Source organism: Eptatretus burgeri, chromosome 9 (genome assembly GCF_056783735.1).
Source record: "Eptatretus burgeri isolate ZD-2024b chromosome 9, Ebu_testis_v1, whole genome shotgun sequence".
Classification (NCBI taxonomy): domain Eukaryota; kingdom Metazoa; phylum Chordata; class Myxini; order Myxiniformes; family Myxinidae; genus Eptatretus; species Eptatretus burgeri.
Window position 1 is genome coordinate 102,010,495 of NC_140969.1, and position 24,578 is coordinate 102,035,072.

The 24,578-nt window shown below is 43.6% G+C and overlaps 1 protein-coding gene across 2 annotated transcripts in view; it reads right to left on the reverse strand.

The window, feature by feature from the left end:
• Positions 1–24,259, reverse strand: part of LOC147020760 (creatine kinase S-type, mitochondrial-like) — a 46,048-nt gene extending 21,789 nt beyond the window's left edge. For both annotated transcript variants that reach the window (XM_085896367.1, XM_085896366.1), the window contains exons 1-7: positions 24,026–24,259; positions 19,643–19,841; positions 12,897–12,992; positions 12,524–12,745; positions 7,173–7,258; positions 6,293–6,416; positions 5,572–5,706 (exon numbers count right to left, since the gene is read on the reverse strand). In XM_085896367.1, coding sequence (XP_085752493.1) covers positions 5,572–5,706; positions 6,293–6,416; positions 7,173–7,258; positions 12,524–12,745; positions 12,897–12,992; positions 19,643–19,841; positions 24,026–24,171 — 1,008 coding nt within the window. In that variant the 5' untranslated portion in view covers positions 24,172–24,259. The remainder of the gene's footprint in view (positions 1–5,571; positions 5,707–6,292; positions 6,417–7,172; positions 7,259–12,523; positions 12,746–12,896; positions 12,993–19,642; positions 19,842–24,025) is intronic.
• Between the last annotated feature and the right edge of the window lie 319 nt (positions 24,260–24,578).

Below are 24,578 nucleotides of genomic sequence, written 5' to 3' on the forward strand. Positions count from 1 at the left end.
GAGACTGTTATAGCAGTAAAGGGGGGGGGGGGCAACTCCATATTAATACCCATGATTTTGGAACGACATGTTGGATGAACACGTGTCTACATACTTTTGGCCGTGTGGTGTATTTTGCTTTGAAACACACAAAGAGAAACCATATAACCTTTGTAAAGCAAACCGAGCAGTGACCTTCAAATTCAAGATGGAGTCCAATATGGCTGCCGAATTTACCCCCACCCAAAAAAGGGCTGCTGAATTAATCATCATATGTTGTGGCATTTCTGGTGGGTTTTTTTGTATTTGTTTTGAAATTTTTATTTGGTAGCATTATACGCATGGATATTTTGCTAAATACAAGTCAAACCTGTACTAAATATAGAATGTGATGAATACTCTCAAATGGGACAGATGCTCAACTCCTGATGGAGGATGGTCGCAGTCAGGCTACATTCGGAGATAAAGAGGGATTTAGTGTTCTCAAGGGGCTTAGGATCCTAAAGGGTCTTCAGGTTCTTAGGGGTCTGAAGTGTCTTATAGGTCTTAGGATTCTAAAGGGTCTTCAGGTTCTTAGGGTTCTTAAGTTTTTCAATCGTATGTAATTCATACACCCACTTGTTTGTTGTATTGTATTTTGTATTTCCGACTTTGCTTATGTATGAGCCGGCACCCAATTTTCTACATTCTTCTTCTAATGAAAATAAAATGCTCCACTCTACTAATACTGTTTTGCCTGTTTAATTTGAATAGACAGTCACATGAATGAAACTTTATTTTCAGGGACATTAATTTCTACCTCCACCACCTAAGGTGGACGCGGAGGTTCTGCACCCCCTCCACCGGTCTGTCTGTTTGTCTGTGAGCAGAATATTACAAAAAAGTTATCAACGGATTCGGACCAAACCTGGTGGACAGGTTGGGTGTGTGATAGAGATGAATCGATTAGGTTTTGGTTCATGTCTGGATCCTTATCCAGGGTGTATTCAGTTACCAAGTTTCGTGTGAAGCACTTGCCAAGTGGCCGAAGCACTCGAGGGGCTTAAGTTCCATTACCAATCAGCTTGCCAGGCCAGCCGTTCTCCTTCTCAAAATTTCGTTTGGAGAGCTTGATTATAGCCACTTGGCGAGCGCTCTACAAGCTGATTGGTAATGGAACACAGTCTGGCGGAGGTATCTGCGCTCTACCGGGTGCCATGCTAGTTGTGCATGTGTACAGACAATGAATGAAATGTGCAGGCCTCAGATGAAATGCAGGGAGCAGTGTGTTTGGAGATTGAGATTCATGCTGATGAGTTTATGGAACGTATCGTTGAAAGAAAACCCATAACTCTGCTCTTTGACATCATTGCAGTTGGTCATCTGCAAATAAAATAAATAATCAAGATTTCAGCTGTTGCTTTATTTGTAACTGCCCAACAACAAAGATAAGGATAAAGGCAAAAGATGGACAAAGGTATAATGGGAACAATTTTGTTCTGCTGCACTTTGTGTTCAGGAAGATTAACCTTTTATCAGGCTCGAGAGCTTCATCACAGGTAAAGGAGCTGCCCGCTTGCCATGCATGTCAATCAACTGTGTAAGCACCCTTTCTTGCTGCAGAAGATAGGAAAACCCCAAAACAGTGCATGTATACTATAGATATAGAGATTTTGTCCCATGCCCACTTGACCCAAAAGCTTTTCCTTGATCGGCATCTGACAGGCTCTCACCGAGTCTCACCTGAGCGGGGGCTACCTGCGAAATGGGAGCTCAAATTGGATGTATTTAGGTCAGAGCAGAAGGGTTATCATTACATCAAGTGTAGGCGCAGAGAGTATTTCTTTTGTTTGAAGGACAAATGTATTTTGCTTTGAAAGATGTACTTTCTCGAAATTATTTTCCGTAATGTCTGTGTCGGAATAATAGGCTGAAAATGTTTTCCGAAAACGAGAGTAATTATGGTGCTTCGTAATGGAAAGGCTACTGCATCGGGGAGAGGAGATCGGAAAAGGTTGGAGCTTACCAGTCTGGTATTCTTACCATTAGCTTGGCCCACAATTGGTGATTGCGGATTTGGGGGAGGTGTAGCAATATTGGCATTTCCAAACTTTTTAACGTTATGTAGTTTTATGCTCTGCTTGAATCACTTGGAATCAATTTGGATAACTTTGTGACAAACTAAATAGCAGATCTGGCCTCCCCAGCCAGCCACAAACTGGCCATCCTTTTCCTGTTTATTTGTTCCCTCGCTTCTGTCCAACTGTTGCCCCACTACCCCAAAATTGGCTTTTAACCCTATAACCCGCTCTTCCATTCTTACCCCGTGTGCACGCAGCAAAAAGCACGGTTAAGCAATTGGTTCACTTTGTCTGTTTGTCTACAAACATCACTTTATGATCGACGAATAACTTGATTTTGATTGAATGGTATCTTGAACATGAACCGGAACATGAATTGGGAAACGAACCTGTAGATTAACGTACTTTGGCTCTGAAATCGTTCCGATCATGCATGCGCAGAGAGAAGTGAGATTTTTTTTGACTCTCTGCCTGTGTGGCAGTCAAACAAAATTGAAAATCATTCCAAAGAGTAAAGTTATTGTTTTTAATGACGTCATAAAGGACACAAACAACAGGCACAAATAACTAAAGTAACGTGTTAAATAAGGTGGTGTCAAAGACGCTGCATCAATGGCGGTAAACTTCCCCAAAAAAATTCTCCAACCTTCAACATCTTTATTTTATTTCAAATGAATTATAACTTGAACCTTGTAGAACACAAATCGCCTTCTTTGTACTTTCAAAAACCTTCCATTTAGCAGGACTTGGACAAAATATTACGGAATTTTACATCATCTCGACCAATCAAATTTCCCATTCACGGACCCCGTCCATGTGCGTTTTCTGAAAACTGTGCGGGGGGGGGGGGGGGGAAGGTGTTCTTTAATCCTCTAGTCCTACATATTTCATTCCATTGAACCATTCGCCTTTCACTATTCTCAGCTGCACAATTTTCCATTTTTGGATAACAAATAGACGACGTGTATTTGGTTGCACAGTGACATTTCAATGATCAATTTTCCATTTATTAAAAGTAATTCATCGCTTCATTTTCAGAAAGTACCGTTTACTTTTGTATCATATCGTGTTTCTCGTGCATGAAGTGAAAATTACAAATCGGAGTCTGGTGTTTCAATGTGAAACAAAAGCCACAAGTTGAACGGTAAAATTAATTCACCTGCTTATCCTCAACTTCACTTCACATCATAAGAAAAATATCAAGATAAGGTGCAGATGTAGCTTAAAGATGAAGATGCGAGCGAACGTTCATGATTCCTACTATGTGGCGTGTTTCGAGAAAGATCCAAAATTGGCTTCTCATACGTGAATGACTGTTTTATCCATTTCTACATTTTCCAAGTATTCAGTAATCGAGTTGTACGTTTGCCAAAAAAAAACAAAAAAATTTAATGAAAATCTATTCTACTTATTTGTCCATTTTTAAAATTGCATTTGCTGCATTGTGATGCAATTTCCTATTTAATTTACATTGATCACCGGCTCAGGGGGCTTAGCCATCGATTTTTTTTCAAAGTATGGATATCTACATGAATAAAAGGGTGTGTGTGTCAGTGTCAGTGTCTCTCCACCACAACTCCAAAACCATCGAACCTAGCAGCCTGAAACTTTGCATGTATATGGAGAAAACTCCAAGGAAGTGCAAGAGTGAGAATTGGGTGTTTGGGTTCATTAAAACTCCCCTTTTGAGGATAATTAATGGCCTTATTTAATTATATCGTTCATCAGGCGATCCTGGGCTACCTGGCTGTATTTTAAGGTGTTTCCTGTCTTTTAAGGTGTTTCCCGGGTAACCTCGCAAAGTTCTGAAGCCGTCATGTTTTTGGGCCTGCTCAACCATGCTTCGATTTGGAACAAGCCGCAACGATTTCTTAACGATAAAGTTATTTTGTTTTGTTTTTCCCACTTTCTTCACTGATATTATCGAATGCCTGTTCATCATGGCTACAAATCGCTGGGTATATGGCTGTGCTTATAAACGCCTGGAAACGCCAGCGTTTGTGGCTTTATTTAATTTGCGTATATGAATAACCGAGAGAATCTCTTAATAAACAGCATTATTACAAAATATAAGCTGCAGATTTGAAAGCATCAGCAGTTCCGACTCTGAAAAAAGTGTTGATTTGTTCAATTCAGACATTGCACGGGCGTTTCTGGGTGCATACTTGGATCGATGGCAATTGGTAATTGCTTGCCAAGCCAGGCATACGAGCCAAGCCAGGCATTTTAGCTCTCATACGAGCCTCGACAATGTATACAAAAAAAAAAAGGCGTTCCGTTGGAGTGCTTGCTTGAGTACTTAAGCCACTTACCGAGCTGTGCAATACAGTCGACAGTTACTACAAGGTAGAGGTATGTATACAGCACACACGGACGTGGTACATATTTGTAGATTTGGATCTGTACGGACTCTCCGCGGGTGTGAGGACATGTCATGCATTTTACGGGTGTTGTGGTGGGAAAGTTTTTATCCCAAAATTTTTTGGAGGTGCTATCAAGTTTTCCTTTGTCCTCATGCCTGATTGTAAGGCATTTGGTTATCGGATTTGCTTACAAAGGTTATATGTTTCCGGGTGGTATTTGCTAGTATGTTGTTGTTCGTCTTTCGGCTGCTCCCGTTAGGGGTCGCCACAGAGGATCATCCGTTATGATCCGCATACTGATTTGGCACAGGTTTTACGCTGGATGCCCTTCCTGACGCAACCCTGGTCGCCTCTTACGACACAGGGATAAGGATTGGGTTTCGCCATGATTCCGGGCTGCCCTACACCCTCTCATAGTGCGGCCCAGCGCAGAGCTCCCGTCCTCAAGCGATCCTCCAACCCAAGCCTCCGAGTAACCGGATTGCAGGCGCACGCCACTACGCCCGGTATGTATTTGCTAGTATGTATGTATATATGTATATATATATATATATATATATATATATATATATATATATATATATATATATATATATATATATATATATATATATATATATATATATTTACATACATATACATATACATATACATAATTTCAAACTTTTTGTTTATCACATGATGCTTCTGTGTGTCAGTATTCTCAACATATGTTTTTTATGAGCCACTCATGGTTTGTAGGATAAAAAAAACTTCATCAGAAGTATCCTTGAGTATGATTCCCTCCTCCAGTCTGCTGCATCTGCTTCCCATCTTGAACTCCCGGTATGCAATCCAGTCCCAGCTGTTGGGACTGATGATGGGAGTTTCTAATCCCCTACGTTGAGTAAGATTGAACATGTTAAGTCTATTTTGATTTGCTGAGTTTATGATTTGAATATTCCTCCACTTTACTCAACTTTACCTTTTAAGTCTTGTAATAGCTCTTTGACATCAGAACTGCCCCACATGGTTGTTCCTTATCCTATAGGTAGGTCTGTGTTCCAATTATATCACCTTTGCTTTTGAGAAGTGCCACTTATTCGGTTCTTGCTTCAGCTTGGGTCAACACGCAATATTGGTAACAGTTTATATCATTACTAGTTAGAAGGCATACAATGTTCACAAACCTTGCTTAGACGTGGCAGACGGATGTGAACACTAGCTCGCAGGCCCGTACCCAAGTTTGATGGACATGTGAGGATGTATCCAAGATGTTCGTTCCACATGAACTCCTTTCCTTGCTTGTGGATCAGCCGCTCAACCTGTGTTTAAAAATTGGTTAATCACGTGACTCGGTTTGAGTGGCATCACATGGCATTGCATCATATTGGGTTAATGTACATCCTGACGCTGTACTTCGTGCAATTTGTCCGTTCCTTTCTGTCCTGGCTCTGTCTTTTTAATATTTCCATCTGAGCCCGTGTCCAAATCTCGTACGACACCGATTTGTCCATCGCGTACCACTGTCCTCATAATTCATGTCAAAAGTGCATTGATGTCTCCTCACGTCTGTCCTGCGTCTACCTTGTCGGATTACAAAAGGACCAGTGGTCCAACAACGCAGACAAGGGAATCCTGTAGATACGTCTTCCAAACAGGACTCGTCGATGCTCAAGTCCACTGAGCTTGCCTCTGCAAATTGGAGAGCGAGGAAGCAAAGAGTATGTAACTACTCAGTCGGTCTAGTCCGAACAAAATGCATTGTACGAATCGTTTCACATTGTTTCGTGATGTACAAACCAGTTATTATCGTCTTGATTTAACTTTTAATTCATCGTACAAGGTGCAAAACAAGAAAGCCAGGGTTTGGTGACCCGTGCCACCTTAATGCCCGGCTGCTGGGCCTACCTCTTTCAGGCCATGACAGAACCTTTCGAATACTTTCTGCATGTTTCCCCCTTTCTCCATTGATATCAGGCGAATATGATCCTCTTCGTTCACCCACACCAGGAATGTCTTTTTGTGATTATGCCTGGAAGGAGATGGCACAAGCTCAATCGGTAAATAGTACACGACGGTGATCGCGAAGGCCCAGGTTCAAGTCCAAGCACATTGCATTTACTCATTATATGTAGGCTCGTTATGTGGATTCCAGGAATCGTAGTAAACCAGATACTCTCACAGGTATGTCGAATGTTGAACAATTAAAAGAAGGCCCCTTCTTTCCCCTTTCTGCTTGTGTGGAAGACGAACACTCAGCCATGAAAATGTGGTGAGAGACGTCAGCGTAGGCCGTAGTGGCCAAGTCTTCATTTGTATGCAGCGCAAGGCTGCGGGGGTAGCATCATTGGCTAATCGTTGCAGGAATTTAGAATTTGACCAGGGTGTGGCAATAGCTCACCTACTCTTCATGAAGAACACAATGGGAGCTTTTACGTCCACCAACGAATGCTGCCAAGTGGGACGTACGTTTAACGTCCATCCGAGGGCTGGCACACACATTGATGAATGACCCTGTCTGTGAAACACCGGGATGACAGTTTATATAGAGCCGGGTCGGGATTCGAACCTAGGATATTTCGTACATATAGGTCATTCTGTCAGCCCACCCATGGAAATGAGAATCTAGTGAAGATTCGGACTTCAATGGCAACCAACCCCACAACCAACCACCATTTCTGCTGGCCTTCACCTCCCGCTCGACTTACACGACGAGCCAGAGGGAGCCATGTTTTCAATCTGTTTTTAACAAGATGTTAAAAATGTCTGCCAATGTACATGTACCCACCAGATTCCACGGGCATCCGGCCAGTCTCGTGCCATTCCTGCTGCTATGAGTAGCGGTGAGACAGGCTTGTCAAATAGTAAATGGTCCTGGTAAAAGGCAGGTGAATGTTGGAACATTTGTTGCCTTTAAATGGGTATCATGTGAACTTTTTAGCTTGTGTGACCTGACGAGCTCATTTTAAGGGTCATCTACATATTACATTTGCAAACGGAATGAAGTTTTCACCATTCCTGTTTCTCCTCCAGGATGTTCCATTAATCACCAATTTTTTAGTACCCTCGTATTTCCTCCCATCTTCATAATCTCTTTTTCTTCCTCTCTCCAGAACCCTCCCTTCTGGGTGTGTGTGTGTGTGTGTGTGTGTGTGTGTGTGTGTGTGTGTGTGTGTGTGTGTGTGTGTGTGTGTGTGTGTGTGTGTGTGTGTGTGTGTGTGTGTGTGTGTGTGTGTGTGTGTGTGTGTGTGTGGTTACGAATTCGCGCCCACCGGCGTGCGATCGACCGCGTTTCCCTAAGAGCAGCCGCGTCGCCCACTGGACGGACAATTCAGTCGTGACCTTCCGGAACAACGCCGGAACCCCGTCACGGTGCAACTTCAACCCACCACGGCCTAGCCAATTTTCTACCCGCGCAAAATAGGGTCAATCGCCGAATATCGATATAACGAAGTCCCTGCATGGGTAGCCTACCGGGAGGGCGCAGGTCGGCTTGGACACGAACCGCTCAAGCGGTCCGTTCCGTTCTGCAGTGATAACCGAGCAGGTATTATCACCCGACCTCGCCGGATCCGATTCTATTTAACGGGTATTTAACAACCCAACTATTATTCCGCAATGCAAGATGGCATTTCAATGGGGAGAAAGGAGGACGCAACGAACGGGGTACATTTAACCAAGCACATTTATTTCAATTAACACGTATGCACGTATGTACAGCCAAAGCAATCATGCACGGGACAGGGACAAAGACACGAGCAAGGCAAAAACACAAAAACGACCGACTATTATTTATTAATGTACAATCACTTAACCAGTTTTACTTACAGGACACTGCGCCGCCAACATTCATTCAAAAGAAAAGAAAAGGCTACCCCCAAAGAGAAGGGTGCCAGACAGGGTCCGTAGACCTTTATGGCGTGGAGCCTGGATGACCGAACGGGCCCCACGAGACTGTTGCAGGTTACCTGCACCCTCGTGGTGCGATGGTGGGCGAGTTGCGACGTCTGTCCCCCACGGCAGCAAGGACAGCTGCGGCTGAGCTCAGCCTTCCACGGGGCCGGCGAGCTCTCTCCGGTGCTCTCCACACGGATGTGCAGGCTTGCGCGACAGAGCTGGCAAAGCGGAACCTCCTGTCCGCGCCCCTGGTGCCATGCCCGGACTCCCCACCGACTGCGAGCTCCGACGAATGGGTCGTCCCACGGACCGCTTCTCCACAGACAGGCCACCACGAGCCGAAGATCCCGACCAAGAAGACCACCAGAAGAAACCACCAACACACACGACTGACCGACCGACTTGGCGCTCTGCGTGCCCTTTTATTCCTATCGCTTCTTGCTCCACCCTCCTTCGAGCTCCTCCGGGAAGCTTCGAGAAAGGAGGCGTTCCTCAGTTCCAATTCCTCGCTCCTCCCTGTTTATCGCTCCACCCCCCTTCCAGCTCCTGCGGGAAGCTTCCAGAAAGGAGGCGTTACCCATTTCCAGCACCTCACTCCTATGAACCGACCCATGACGAACGATCTCCCCTTTGCGGTGCGCGGGAAAATCCACGTGCCACCGATATACCTTGTTCTTTTTCCTTGACGTTCTTGGAATCCCTTGTTCCTTTCGCTTTGTAGAGACGGTTTTATGAGCGGAGAGGGTTGCGATTTGGTGTGTGGAGAAGGGGGATCGGCAGTTGGTGTAGCGGGGAAGGTGGTTAGGTGATTGGCGTAATTATGGTTGGCGTTGTGGTTGAGGTGATGATGGCGTGGTTTGTTGAGAGGCAGGTGTGGTTGTGGTTGGTGGTTGAGGCGATCGTGGTTGTTGTGATGGTGGCGTTGTGAAGGTGGTTGTGGTGGTTGAAATGTGGTTGGTCCAAAATAACGATAGTCAAAGAAAAACACTATCTCAAAGGATCACAGCCCATTAAACAACGTTGGGGAAATCTAACTGAACACAGACTTATCGATCTAACTGAACTAAGGACCTTTATGGTGTTCTGCGAATTTCCACAGTCGTAACAATATATATATATAGATATATATATATATATATATATTTATATATATATATATATATATATATATATATATATATTTATATATATATATATATATATATATATATATATTTATATATATATATATATATATATATATATAGTCATTCCAACCACTGACTGACCCACCATTCCAGAGGAACCATACTCTGTACAGAGCATTGGTGCTCCCCAAGCAGTCTCCTTGGCTATTGGGCACAATCCTGGACAGGTCGCCAATCCGACACAGGATACCAGCAAGCTGGGACTCATTTTGCCGACCTCAGAAGGATGACAGGCAGAGTCAACCCCACCTGGCATTAATTCAACAGCTGAATGGGATTTGAACTCAGCATCCTCGGATCTCAAGCCCATCACCCTAACCATTAAGCCAACACCAGGCATACTCACTGATTTGTATTAAAGTTCGGTACCTTTCAGGTGGCGTAGAAGGCTGAAATTTTGAGTGCTGATGGACATCGAAGCACGTAAACCACAAAATGAAAAAAAAAATCACAGAACCGTCGGAAAACATCCATAAATGAAAAAAAAAATAATTAAAATTTAAAAATATTTCAAATGTAGGTTTATTGGTCTGAGACAATGAGGAAACAACTGGAAAGTTGAAATTTTGCAAACTGATGCAACTGAAAGCCAATATCCCAAGAAAAATCTCAAAACCATCGGAAAATGTCCATAAACTAAAAGATCTGTATGTAAAAGTGGGCTGGTGCAGGTTCGTTCTGCTCACAGTGGGTCACGTGACCAAAGACAATGGAGCTTCCACAAAAACTGATTGTTGGACAATGCTAACAACTCACCTCTTCTGCCTCTTATTTTATAACTCTTGCAGTACTGTGTTTACATTAAAAAAATACAACAGCTGTAAACGTTTTAAAAAGGGAGAGCTCATTCTGATCACTAATTCTTGATTTTCCGATCTGATGTACCATACCCTGTGTTACAGAGTATTGGTTCTGCCGAAGCAGTTTCCAGGCCAGCATCATGCTGGATGGATTGCCATCCCCTCCCAACAGTAGTTAGAGCAAGAGTTTGTAATTTGTCAGGTGACCAGCGATAGCTTGCCTATTCTTTGTGAAGGACACCATGGGATCTTTAACGACCACCGACTAATGCCAGCCGACGGGACACCGGTTTAACGTCTATCCGAGGGACGGCACATGCATCGACGAATCTCACGACCTGTAAACACACCGGGATGACAGTTTATATCTGGGCAGAGATTCGAACCCAGGCCGGACGGCTTAAAAGCGGTTGTGCGTACTTCTTTTCCACCCTATCAGTCCAATTTTTTTGAATTACTTGAGTTATGTAGCTGCTTGCAGAATGCAAGCGCTTTACCCTTTGACATCAATTACATCAAAAATAAAAACTCACAATCTACATCAACAAATATGCCAAAACACATTTATTTTGTATGCATGTAGGATGCACCCACGTACTTGCTTGCAGTCTGCAAGCATGCCCCACGGGGAATATACCATATATATATATATATATATATATATATATATATATATATATATATATATATATATATATATATATATATATATATATATATATATATATATATATTTACTCCCCATTCCCCCCAATGAAACCTCACAATTTTTTGGTTCACGAGCGCCAGCCAGAGAAACCACTATATTCGTTATGTCTGTGTGTCTGTCTGTCCAGAGCATAACTCCCATGCACTTTGATCCAATCTTGATGAAACTTGGTTATGTGTTCGATATCAATATCTAGTTGTGTTTTCCTGGATGAGGGCGTGGCTACGCCCATTGTGGGCGGAGCCAGGCCCCCAAAATAGCCATTTTTAGGGGGTAGTCGGATTAAAAATCTATCTTCTCCTTGGGAATTGACTGGATGGAATGGGTTCTTCGGTATTTGAATTGCAAAATGAATTATCTAAAACTTGTCGTTGTCCGATTTTTTTTTTTTTTTTTTTTTTTTCATTTTCGTCCCAAGGTCAAGGTCACAAGGTCACAAACTTAGAAAATTGCGAATTTTGACATAAAAATCATACAACCGCCAAAACTTTGAGAGCGAGGATGACAATATTTTTTATGCGTAATCTTGAGGTTATTCCCCACCTAAAGTCGAGAAACCATTTTGCTCTATCTCGAACACCTTGCCCGTGGCGCCCCCTTCAAGTTTGTTTTTACGCTGATTTCATCAAAGTATGGATAATCCGATGAGTGTGAAATGCCATATAGCCGAAATGACGTTGTATTGTTCCTGGAATGTTCCAGAGGAAGTTTTGCACCAAAGTTCATAATTTCCTTTCCACATATACTTAATCTGTAGATTTTCCCCCAGTAAACATTCTCTCGGAGTCCACATTTGAACACCGGAGTTGTTTGGTTTTTCGATCCTCGTGGAGGATCTCTAAGTCTTGCTCACGTTGTTGTTCTTGTGGACTTTTTTGTTTCACAGCCTTCAGTTTTCATCGAAACTTCCTGAAACTTGGCATATATATGTAAAAATACCCTGCGCAGACAGTAACCATCTCCGATTTTGAAAATTCCTCCGAGAAAAAAAGTTATGACGTCAAAATATCTCCGCTAATGGAAATCGCCTATACCATTATCTCTGAAACTAGGCAAGTTTTTTGAATTCTGTTTGTTGGAATCGAACAGGGCATAAGCAGAGATGAATTACCGCACATATGATACATCACGATGACGTCATATCAATTTTTATGTCATTCCTATTTTTTGACATTTTTTGTTTCACAACCCAGAGTTTTCACCGGATCCGTGAAACTTGCCATGTATATGCAGAAAACCCACGGGCAGGCAGTAACCATCTCCGATTTTGGAAATTCTTCCCAGAAAAAAAGTTGACGTCATAATATCGCCGCTAATGGAAATTGCCTATACCATTATCTCCGAAAATGGGCAAGCTGTTTGAATTTTGTTTGCGGGAATCAAGCCGGGCATTAGCACAGATAATTTATCGCAAACCTGATACATCACAATGACGTCATATTCACTTTTATGACGTCATCATAAAGAGTCTGAGGATCTTAGCTCATTTGAGCTTGTTTTTCGTACTATATGCTGTGCATGTTGGCCTGAATGAGATGTGACATACGTCGATGAGCCGCTGCTGGTCTGCTTCACTCATTCCCTTGAGGGAGTAGTATTGACCGGCCAGGTCTCCACTAAGACCCGCCAATACCTCCGACACAATGCGTTGGACCTCGCGCCGCTCGCCTCGTGAGCAGGCAGGTGGTAGAGAGAGCTCGCGAACACTGCGCCCTGTGCGCACGCGAGATGACAGTACATACTGCTCGTCCAGGTCACCTCGTCTGATCTGCCAAGCCAAACAGGTGGGTAGTTTTATAGATGAGGTGACGTCACTGTGCTTTAAATGAACAAACAAAACAAAATCCCCCTGTTGAAATGACACGAGTGTGTTGCAAGGTGCAGGCATCTTGAAAGTAAAATATTTTTTAACAACTTACCTTGCCAGCATCAAGGTCTGTTGGATGTTTCATGGTGCGGGGATCGTAACCATTGTGTCGTTCTTTTATAACGGGCTCAAACAGGTCTGCAAATACCTGTGTGGAGGTGAACATAGTTCGGTGATCACGTGATTATGGAACAGAAAGGTTCTAGCGGTTTTTTTCCGTGATTCATCAAATGAATGAGTTGGGCAAGTGATTGGAACAAGCTAATTTGATTTTGGTTAAGATATGGATTTTGCTCCAGCCTATCGGATGATACAAAATGTAAACTGTTCAGCCTGGTGATGAATCTGCGCTCCACAAAGTGACATTCTAGTTTATTTCATGTTGTCAGTTTTTTTTTTTTTCCAGTTGAAAACAACATCTGTCCAATCTCAAGAATGTACTTTCAAACTTGTCTCCCTCCTCGAAAACCTGGTGGCACCTCATCAAGCCTGCCTTTGGAGTATGCTCCCCTCAGACCCCTTCCTTCACGTCAAATGGCTCCACAGCCAACTCCTCTCATCAGAAGGCCAAATGCTTCAATTCTGTGTTTGCTTCCAAATCTCGTGTCGCAAACCTCTCCCTAACCTCTCTCTCTAACCTCTCTCTCTAACCTCTCTCTCTAACCTCACTCACTAACCTCACTCACTAACCTCACTCACTAATATCTCTCTCTCTCTCTCTCTCTCTCTCTCTCTCTCTCTCTCTCTCTCTCTCTCTCTCTCTCTCTCTCTCTCTCTCTCTCTCTCTCTCTCTCTCTAATCTCTAATCTCTAATCTCTAATCTCTAATCTCTAATCTCTAATCTCTAATCTCTAATCTCTAATCTCTCTCTCTCTAATCTCTCTCTCTCTAATCTCTCTCTCTCTAATCTCTCTCTCTCTAATCTCTCTCTCTCTAATCTCTCTCTCTCTAATCTCTCTCTCTCTAATCTCTCTCTCTCTAATCTCTCTCTCTCTCTCTAACCTCTCTCTCTCTCTCTCTCTCTCTCTCTCTCTCTCTCTCTCTCTCTCTCTCTCTCTCTCTCTCTCTCTCTCTCTCTAACCTCTCTCTAACCTCTCTCTAACCTCTCTCTAACCTCTCTCTAACCTCTCTCTAACCTCTCTCTAACCTCTCTCTAACCTCTCTCTAACCTCTCTCTAACCTCTCTCTAACCTCTCTTCTCTCTCTCTAACCTCTCTTCTCTCTCTCTAGCCTCTCTCTCTCTCTCTCTAACCTCTCTCTCTCTCTCTCTCTAACCTCTCTCTCTCTCTCTAACCTCTCTCTCCCTCTCTCTCTCTCTCTCTAGCCTCTCTCTCTCTCTAACCTCTCTCTCTCTCTCACCTCTCTCTCTCTCTAACCTCTCTCTCTCTCTAACCTCTCTCTCTCTCTAACCTCTCTCTCTCTCTAACCTCTCTCTCTCTCTCTCTAACCTCTCTCTCTCTCTCTCTCTCTCTCTCTCTCTAACCTCTCTCTCTCTCTCTCTCTCTCTCTCTCTCTCTCTCTCTCTCTCTCTCTCTAACCTCTCTCTCTCTCTAACCTCTCTCTCTCTCTCTCTCTCTCTCTCTCTCTCTCTCTCTAACCTCTCTCTCTCTCTCTCTCTCTAACCTCTCTCTCTCTCTCTCTCTAACCTCTCTCTCTAACCTCTCTCTCTAACCTCTCTCTCTAACCTCTCTCTCTCTCTCTCTCTCTAACCTCTCTCTCTCTCTCTCTCTAACCTCTCTCTCTAACCTCTCTCTCTAACCTCTCTCTCTAACCTCTCTCTCTAACCTCTCTCTCTAACCTCTCTCTCCTCTCTCTCTCTAACCTCTCTCTCTCTCTCTCTCTCTCTCTCTCTCTCTCTCTCTCTCTCTCTCTCTCTAACCTCTCTCTCTCTCTCTCTCTCTCTCTCTCTCTCTCTCTCTCTCTCTCTCTCTCTCTCTCTAACCTCTCTCTCTCTCTCTCTCTCTCTCTCTCTAACCTCTCTCTCTCTCTCTCTCTCTCTCTCTCTCTCTCTCTCTCTCTAACCTCTCTCTCTCTCTCTCTCTCTCTCTCTCTCTCTCTCTCTCTCTCTCTCTCTCTCTCTCTAACCTCTCTCTCTCTCTCTCTCTCTCTCTCTCTCTCTCTCTCTCTCTCTCTCTCTCTCTCTCTCTCTCTCTCTCTCTCTCTAACCTCTCTCTCTCTCTCTCTCTCTCTCTCTCTCTCTCTCTCTCTCTCTCTCTCTCTCTCTCTCTCTCTCTCTCTCTCTCTCTCTCTCTCTCTCTCTCTCTCTCTCTCTCTCTCTCTCTCTCTCTCTCTCTCTCTCTCTCTCTCTCTCTCTCTCTCTCTCTCTCTCTCTCTCTCTCTCTCTCTCTCTCTCTCTCTCTCTCTCTCTCTCTCTCTCTCTCTCTCTCTCTCTCTCTCTCTCTCTCTCTCTCTCTCTCTCTCTCTCTCTCTCTCTCTCTAACCTCTCTCTCTCTCTCTCTCTCTCTCTCTCTCTCTCTCTCTCTCTCTCTCTCTCTCTCTCTCTCTCTCTCTCTCTCTCTCTCTCTCTCTCTCTCTCTCTCTCTCTCTCTCTCTCTCTCTCTCTCTCTCTCTCTCTCTCTCTCTCTCTCTCTCTCTCTCTCTCTCTCTCTCTCTCTCTCTCTCTCTCTCTCTCTCTCTCTCTCTCTCTCTCTCTCTCTCTCTCTCTCTCTCTCTCTCTCTCTCTCTCTCTCTCTCTCTCTCTCTCTCTCTCTCTCTCTCTCTCTCTCTCTCTCTCTCTCTCTCTCACCTCTCTCTCTCACCTCTCTCTCTCACCTCTCTCTCTCACCTCTCTCTCACCTCTCTCTCACCTCTCTCTCACCTCTCTCTCACCTCTCTCTCACCTCTCTCTCTCACCTCTCTCTCACCTCTCTCTCACCTCTCTCTCACCTCTCTCTCACCTCTCTCTCACCTCTCTCTCACCTCTCTCTCACCTCTCTCTCACCTCTCTCTCACCTCTCTCTCACCTCTCTCTCACCTCTCTCTCACCTCTCTCTCACCTCTCTCTCACCTCTCTCTCAACCTCTCTCACCTCTCTCTAACCTCTCTCTCTCTCTCTAACCTCTCTCTCTCTCCTCTAACCTCTCTCTCTCTCTCTCTAACCTCTCTCTCTCTCTCTAACCTCTCTCTCTCTCTCTAACCTCTCTCTCTCTCTCTCTAACCTCTCTCTCTCTCTCTAACCTCTCTCTCTCTCTCTAACCTCTCTCTCTCTCTCTAACCTCTCTCTCTCTCTCTAACCTCTCTCTCTCTCTCTAACCTCTCTCTCTCTCTCTAACCTCTCTCTCTCTCTCTCTCTCTCTCTCTCTCTCTCTCTCTCTCTCTCTCTCTCTCTCTCTCTCTCTCTCTCTCTCTCTCTCTCTCTCTCTCTCTCTGAAAGGACCATTCCACAAACTCTCCCATCTACTTTCTCAACAACCACCTCAGAGGTTTAGTCACTCAAACTCTTGGGTCTCAATCTCAGCCATGATCTCTCGTGGGCAAGCCACATTTTAAAGTTGGCCTCCAAAGCCAGACGCCAACTGGGCATCGTCTGTCATGCAAAGTCCTTACTTGGCATACCTGAACTCCTCCTATCCCACCTACAAGGCTGTCATCCGCAACTAGATGGAGCACTGCTCTTCCCATCTTGCTCAGGGTGACATCATGGAAACCAAGGGTTTCAAGATCATCGTAATCTCTCGCGATGAAGCTGAGTCTAAGCGTGTATCACTTCTCCACTGACGATAGGTCAGCATTACCAACAGGTCTGTCTTCTTCCACCTCATTTTTGGTCTTGCACCCTCTGCCCTCTCCGTGCCCCCCCCTCCAAGTATTGGTGGCACACCCGGTCCACCAGCAACACCCTCGGAGTAAAACTGCCTTACTCAAGAACCACTGCTCACCTCCACTCATTTGTTGTTCTCTTTTCCCACCTGTGAAACCACCTTCCACGTTCTTTTTGATCTCATTCTTCTCTCCAGGTCTTCAAATGAGCTGTTCACTACCATTTCGGGTCACCCCCCCCCCATCCAAAGCTATGATCTTTTCTATACCCACTAAACCAACCCACCCTCCCAACAGTTTGCTTACGTATCCATCGTTACCTGCGTCCCTTGTTTGTCCGTTTCTATCTACCTTTTCCCTCTGCCCTGCAATTGGGGTTTCCCCCTTTCTCCAGCTGTTCTCTTTGTTATGTTTTGTCCTGGTCTGTTCTGTGTCTGCACTCATCCACGAGCTTAAAGCATGTGTTTCTTCTTTTTTAAGTTGTTTTGTAAATTAACAGCGCATGCTATTTTTGTAAATAAGTAGTATTAACACATACATTTCATGAAACCACCTGTATTATAAAATCGTGAGTTCTTTGTAATTTGTTAACAAATGATCAAAACAATAACTGAACGAGAAGGGCACTTGGTAGAGCGCATACCTCCATCACGCAATGCCTGATCCAGGAGAACATATTGGGCCCAATAAATTTTTGAAACGTCATGCTATACAGAATATCGTTTTTGACCCTATCTCTCAATGGTGAAATATCACTTTAAGGTTGAAAAAATTTCTCGGATCCAGATCTTCGTCCTTGTCACACACCCAACCTGCCCACCAAACTTAATCCAAATCCGTCCACAACTTTTTGAGATCGTCCAAGCAAACAAACACACAAACAAGAAAGATGTGCATATCATGACACTTGCGAAATCCCAAAAACAAATTTGACCTTAACAATGATTGTTGGTTGAATTTAATGCCCAAATATGCAAATACGCTTCAAATTTCAATTGATTCGGATGAAAATTGACAGTTTTAGAAATTCGGCCTACGTTGAACTCAAAAATAATTGGTGGTTCAACTCGATGACCTGATGTGCAAATCCTCTTCAAATTTGTCCTCATTCGGATGAAAATTGAGGATTTCAGAAATCTCAACTAAGTTGTTAACCTTTGGCCTATGTTGACCTCGTGACATCAAGATCAAACAGGCTTCCTGGTTCTGACGAATTTGCCGGTTTGTGAAGTTTAGTGAGGATCGGTTTAAAAATGTGACCTGTCGGCGATTGACTGAACAAACGGACAAACGGGGGGGGGGGGGTGAAAACATGACCTCCTTCCACCTTCGGTGGCAGAGGTAATAAATAGGAATAGGGTTCCTGAAAATGAGGTTGTAAGACTGATGGGGGAACATGGAAAACTTCCAGGATATATTCCAGGGCCCTTTCCCAATCTGCCCCTAGTGGGAGTGGTGAGCAGTTGGTTACTTAGGTGATGGAAAAAAAATCTCATCTTTTGTGACACCTATTTAATGTCCTTCAAGAGTACGTGGCGGTGGCAATTTAATAGAGAGGAGGGGAAGGAGGGGTAGGGAGGGCAAAGGTGGGGTCGGGAGAAGGAGGGGTAGGGAGGGAGAGAGAGAGAAAGGAGTCTTTAGGTGAGAGATCCCTGTGGGCCTGACAATGCCAAGCTGGCTGATCGTTGCTGTTTCACATTTGACTGTGTACCTGTTGGACCTCTTTATGGACCGCCAATAACATATATCTGGAAAACAGCTTTACGTTGACGCCCTCTCTTGCTTATTTCTTGCCAACTCTCAAAAAGTTTACATAGTACCCTTCGGCAGGGGTCAGTGCTTAAACCGCGCACTATTCCACATGTACAGGTGAAAATTACAAGTCGTCGCCCCCACCCATTTGAGGTGGGGGGCAATGGGGGGTTAGCGGGGTGGTAATTTTGTGTCTATGATCTTACCCTGTTACCCCAAGATGACGTTTGCAAAATTTAGTGGAGATCAGCGTACTCCTTCCAATGGTTTGCTAATTGGAAAGAATACATTGTTGTATAGTGTGCTTGACGATGACTCGACTGTCCAAACCGGTCTAAAATTTAACTCTAACAAACCGTTCAGTCGTGACACCCGAGTACATATCAACACGAGGCTGTTTAAAGGTAGTGCAACACAAATTCTTCAGTGCGAACATCATTTTTACCTCCACCACCGAAGGTGGACGGAGTTTGTTTTCACTCCGTCTTTCTGTCTGTCTGATGTGGACCGGCTGGGTTTGTGACGAGGACGAATGGATGACATTTCGGTGACTATCTGGATTTGGATGCACATCCGAGAATTTTTTTAAGCGATTCTTCATCATTGAGAGATTGGGCCAAAAAATGATATAAGCACGATATCTCAAAAAGTTCTGGACGGATTCGGACGAAACTTGGTGGACGGGTTGGGTGGGTGAAAGGACTGATTGGTTCGATTTTGGTGGAGATCCAGAATTGTATCCGGAGAGGAGAAGTTTTATTTTTAATTTTTTGCAGAGATTCGTCACCATTGAGACATGGGGGCCAGAAAGGATACAGTATATAGCACGATATCTCAAGTTATGGACGAGTTATGACAAAACTTGGTGGATGAGTTGGGTATGTGACAAGAACAAGTTGGTTTCATTTTGGTTCAGGTCTGGATACAGAACCTGAACCAAAATCAGGCCTATCGGTGGCATACAAAACGTGAACTGTTCAGCCTGGCGGAGGTACGCACCCTACCGAGTGCCATTGTGGTTCTTGTTTTTCTTTTGGCCCAAGCTTGTCCTTATCATGTCGGGTTTTCCTTTAGATAGGCTTGGTTTTGGGATACAAATCAAGTCATCAACACAACCATACAGCAAAGCAGATGTACATTTATTCCTTCATTCAACATGTAGGTCACCTGCGCACGTGCGATACGAATTTTAACGTACATCGTTAAAATTTAAAAATTTTAACGTACATCTTATCCATCAAATCTCTTCTCTATCCACATACGTCACGATGAAAAGCAAAGGTGTACCTTATACGACTCTTCATCTCCGGCCACCATACCCACGGTGGTGATGAAGGGGTGTCCGGGATTGTCCACACCAGTCTGAATGCACTGGTCCAAGGTCCAGCCTCCGGGCGTTGTAACGTCTCGTAGTTTCTTGTAGATTTCAGGAGTAAGTTGATGGGCCAAGCAGTTGTTGTGTTTGCTGAGATCAGGGTAGTCGGCGCTGAGGAACGGTTTTAGTTCAATTGGTGCGGGTCAACATCATCATAGAAATTGAAGAAAAATCCTATTCTCATCGCTCCTTCCTCCTGACAACCATTATAAGGAGTTTAGGCGTCCGACCCTTCATTGTAGTTTCCCCTTTTTGTCTCGTGTCGAAGACTCATGGAGGAGTTTGTACTCGTACATGTGTATGGCGCGTAGGATTGATATTAATATGGACAATGGACAAGTAAACGCAAAGCAATACGTTTCATTTGAATCGGGTCTCCGAGCATCATGTGCTGCTTACCTGCGACGGTCAAACAAGTATGAAACAATTCCCATCTGAGTACACACAGTAGTTTAAGTTCAAAAACGGATTGATAGCAGACATGCAGGTGTTTCTGTCGCCAGTAATGCCTAACTGAAGTAGATGATACCCTGAAAAAGAAGGGAATGACCTCTGCATTATCACGACAACATACTTCATGTTTTATTTCTTCTAGTTTCACTATTTGTATTCGTCCCCTGGTCGTTTCACCAGAGGGACCATAGGTTTGCTCTCCGTCCGTATGTCCGTCCCACCTGTAGTTTTTCAAACTCTTTTGTTTGTTTTTTTCCCCACATTCCCGATAACATATTCGGCTGAAGCTTGGTACATGGCTTTACGATGATAAGTTAGAGAATAAGTTCAAGTTTTAGGACGTTTCGTCGATTTTTCACAAAGTTATGCCCTTTTTGGACTTAGAAAATATCACATCGGCAGGGACATGTATTATATAGCAATCCTCGCTCTTATTAGCGTTGTTGTTGTTGTTGTTGTTCTTATTATTATTATTATTATTATTATTATTATTACTGGGTCGCCGAAATAGGTGACCCTTATTGTCAGTAATTCTGTCTGTTTGTTTGGATGTTTGTTCGTTTGTCATCAGCATAATTGGAGGTAAACGTGGGCGGATTTTGACCAAACTCGGGTGGTAGGTACATCTTATGACCTAGTGCTTTGGAAATTGTGATGGTTGCTAGGGACGCTTTGGTTCCCCAGCAACAACCGAAAAACCTTCAAAATCGGTACCGTTCACGCGAAATCAATTCCGAAAGCCATTATCCCACGTAGGGTTATGAAATTTGGCACGGATGATCTAAAGGTGATGCTCTATCAAATATATTCCGGTTTTTGTGATATATGGAATACTTTACCCGCAGCGCCCCCTACAATTAGGGTATGCACGAAAATTGGCGAAAATTGAAGGCCCCCTTGCGACCAGATGAGTGCATCAATACGAATGAAACTTTGCAGGTTCATGGTACTCAATGAGTACTACAACTTTGTCTCAAGACATATTGACCGATTTCGCTTAGGTCAGGGGTCAAAGGTCAATTAGTGCAAAAATCGATAATATGTGAGAGCTGGAGGTGCCTTCGTGCCAAATGCCACTCCTCCTCGGGTTATGGTCGGATGGTCATGAAAATTCACACTAATCGTCTGGAATACATTGTGCACAAACAATCGAGCCGGATTTTCGATTTAGATCTTTGTTCACCCACAGCACCCCCTCGAACTTTGGGGATTTCCGATTTCAAACCGCATTTTCGGTACTTTTCATTCAAATGGATACCGAGTAGTTATCAGTAGATGGAACTGGATGAGATTTGATATGCATAATCTTAAGGTGATTCCCTATCCACTATATGACATCCATTTTGCTCTATATCCTATAGTTTCCATGCTCGGCGACCCATCGCCGCCTACTGGCTTGTCTGTCACATGATTCTTGGCCACAGTTTTCAAGCAATCGTTTTGAATTTTTTTGTGTGTGTAGGTGACCGGCGAAGGATGGCAACACTAAATTTTGTTGAAAATCCGAATCCAGATCCGGATCTGACAATTTTTCAAGTGATTCTTCACCATTGAGAGATAGAGCCAAATATGATATACAGCACTATATCTCAAAAGGTTAAGGATGGATTCACACAAAACTTTGTGGACAGGTTGGGAATGTGATTGGGAAGGATTGATTCAATGTTGGTGAAGATCCGAATCTTGATCTGCATCCAATAATTATTTAATTTTTAACGGATTCTTCACCATTGAGAGATGGGGCTAAAAACGACATTGCATGATATCTCAAAAAGTTGAGGACGAATTCGAAAGAAACTTGGTGGACAGGCTGGGTGTGTGACCAGGAGTAATTGTTTCAACTTTGGTGAAGATCTGAATCCAGATCCGGATTCGAGAATTTTTCAGGTGATTTTTCATCATTGAGAGACGGAGCCAAAAACTATGAACAGCAGGTTATCTCGAAAAAGTTGTGGACGACTTGTGACAAAACGAGGTGGAAGAGTTGGTTAGGCGACAAGAACAAGCCGATTCGATTTTGGTTCAGATCCGACCTATAAGTGGTATACAAAATGTAAACTGTTCAGCCTGGCGGAGGTATGTTCTCGATGGAGTCCCGTTCCGTTTCACCAAGTTGTCACTCTCTGAGTGATTTTTCATTTGTCTGTTTGTGTTTTTCTCCGCAATCACTTGGCGGATTGAGACGAAATTTTCACCATTGGTGCAACTACTCATGCAGAATGTTTTAATGATAATTATGACATCACAAGTCACGTGTTGTGGCAGCCATATTGGAAAACGGAAAAACTTTGGACCTCCGTATCTCTGAAACCGCACCAAGGAAAAAATGAAAACATGGCACACGGCAAGTATTCCTCATGGGGGAATGAAATTTTTTTAATGACATCATAAGTTCCTTCATTATGACGTCATAATTGCATATATAGTATGAAAATATGTACTACATCTGATCAGTATGAAAATTTTTGAGATCCCAAAATGGTCCGCAGAAAAAAAAATGATGATGTCATCAGTCATGTGATTTAGCAGCCATGTTGTTTTTTGGTGTTTTTTTTAACCTTCAAAAATCTTCTTCTCTGAAGTAGCGGAACAGATCAAGGCGAAACTTTACACGTATGACCCGCCTATCCATGAGGAACAAAAGGTTCACACGTATGAAGTCATAGGTCTCATGGTTTGTCAGCCATATTGGATTTACCCTAAACCTAGATAAAATCTCCTATTCCAGAATGGCTGGACAGATCGAGGGGAAACTTCATAATTATTTTCCTCGTAGTGATGGGAAATATGTGTTTAAATTTCAACTTCATCGGCCGCGTGGTCTGGCAGCTATAATTATTTAATTTTGTGATCTGGGTTCTTTTTTATTTTATTTTATTTTTTTGGAAAAACGCTCACTTGGCTGTGCCTGGATGGGTTTGAGGGTCGAGGAGTAGCAGCTGAAGTGTGAATCCTATCCAGGTTCCACCTGATGATGTTATCTTTGCTTTTTGATTGTTTGGGTTTCTTCTGATTACTCCAATGCAGGACTGTACCTGTTTGGTCTTCCATTTGATTTGGATTTAATTTTTCTTAATCCCATTGAATAATAATAATAATAAACATCATGGGTCAGGGTCAGGTGTCATGGGTCAATCAAAGCGGGATCTCTTGGTACCCGGTCATCACTGCCAACAGTTATAAAGTGGCAGTTGTCGTTATGTTGTTAGTTCCGTTAGACACCAGTACACAAATGCCACGCAAAATGCACCACACAAAACTGCACAAACAACACAGAAAACAAGTCCTGGTGAATGTCTGCGATCTCTTATTTCTCTTTTTCTTCTTCCCACTTGTGGGGTTGCCCCAAGTCTTTCATGAACCGGCCTGCCCAGCCTAACGTTCAACAAGTAGTTGGGACAGGAGTTTGAAATTTGTTCATGGTTCCGGCGATAGCTCGCTTGCTCTTTGCAAAGGACACCTTTGGATCTTTAACGTCCACCAACTAAAGTCGGTCGACAGGATGCCAGTTCAACATCTATCCGAGGGACGGGCACACACATTGATGAAGCACCCAACCTATGAAACACCAGGATGACAGTCCATAGCCGTTTCGGGATTTAAACCCAGGCTAGACAGCTTATAAGTTAGTGCGTGTACCTCTCGGTCATCTGTCAGCCCCTATTCCCTAACTCTTATTTCAAATATGTTCTCCACATCATTATTTATCATTTCATCGACCTGCTCTATCATGTCGATGTCATGAAACAACCTTTTCCTCTCTCGGATCATTTTATATCCACCGATCCGTACTCTTCCGTCCTCGTATTCCTCTCCTTAACGTATGCCGTTCATACGGTTACCTTGATGGGAAACATTTTCGTGACCTTCGCCAGTGCGCCTTGACCTCTCCCCCTTGTCCCACCAACCAGCCCGCCGTTATCACTCCGGTGGTGATGGCCGCCACTCGGACAGCCCTGCGCAGAGTTCCCACACGCACAAACGCCATGCCGATGGTGACTGTATTGACTGGACTGCGGTAGGTTCCAGTTGTAAATGGAAACAACCTTGAAGTTTGTCCATAACCTTCTCAGCATCTCCGCCTTCAAAAGTCATTCCCTGTCTTTTAGTTCGTTTTATTTGCCCTGCTTTCATTTCTTTATCGTTCATTCTTTCTGGTAGTTATCGGTGTTGTTCCGCGTAGACCCCTTCGGAATGAGGTCTGCTATCTCGGTATAAGAGGCTGTTAGTGTTTGAATATCTCACTTATCTTCGTGAAACGATAACCCTTCATGTTTGCTGATTTATTTATTTATTTTTCTTCACTTGCTTTCTACTTTTGTTTTCCACATTTTTCATCTTCTTGATCACTTTTCATTTACATTTCAATCTCTACTTTTTGTTAATGTGGTTTCT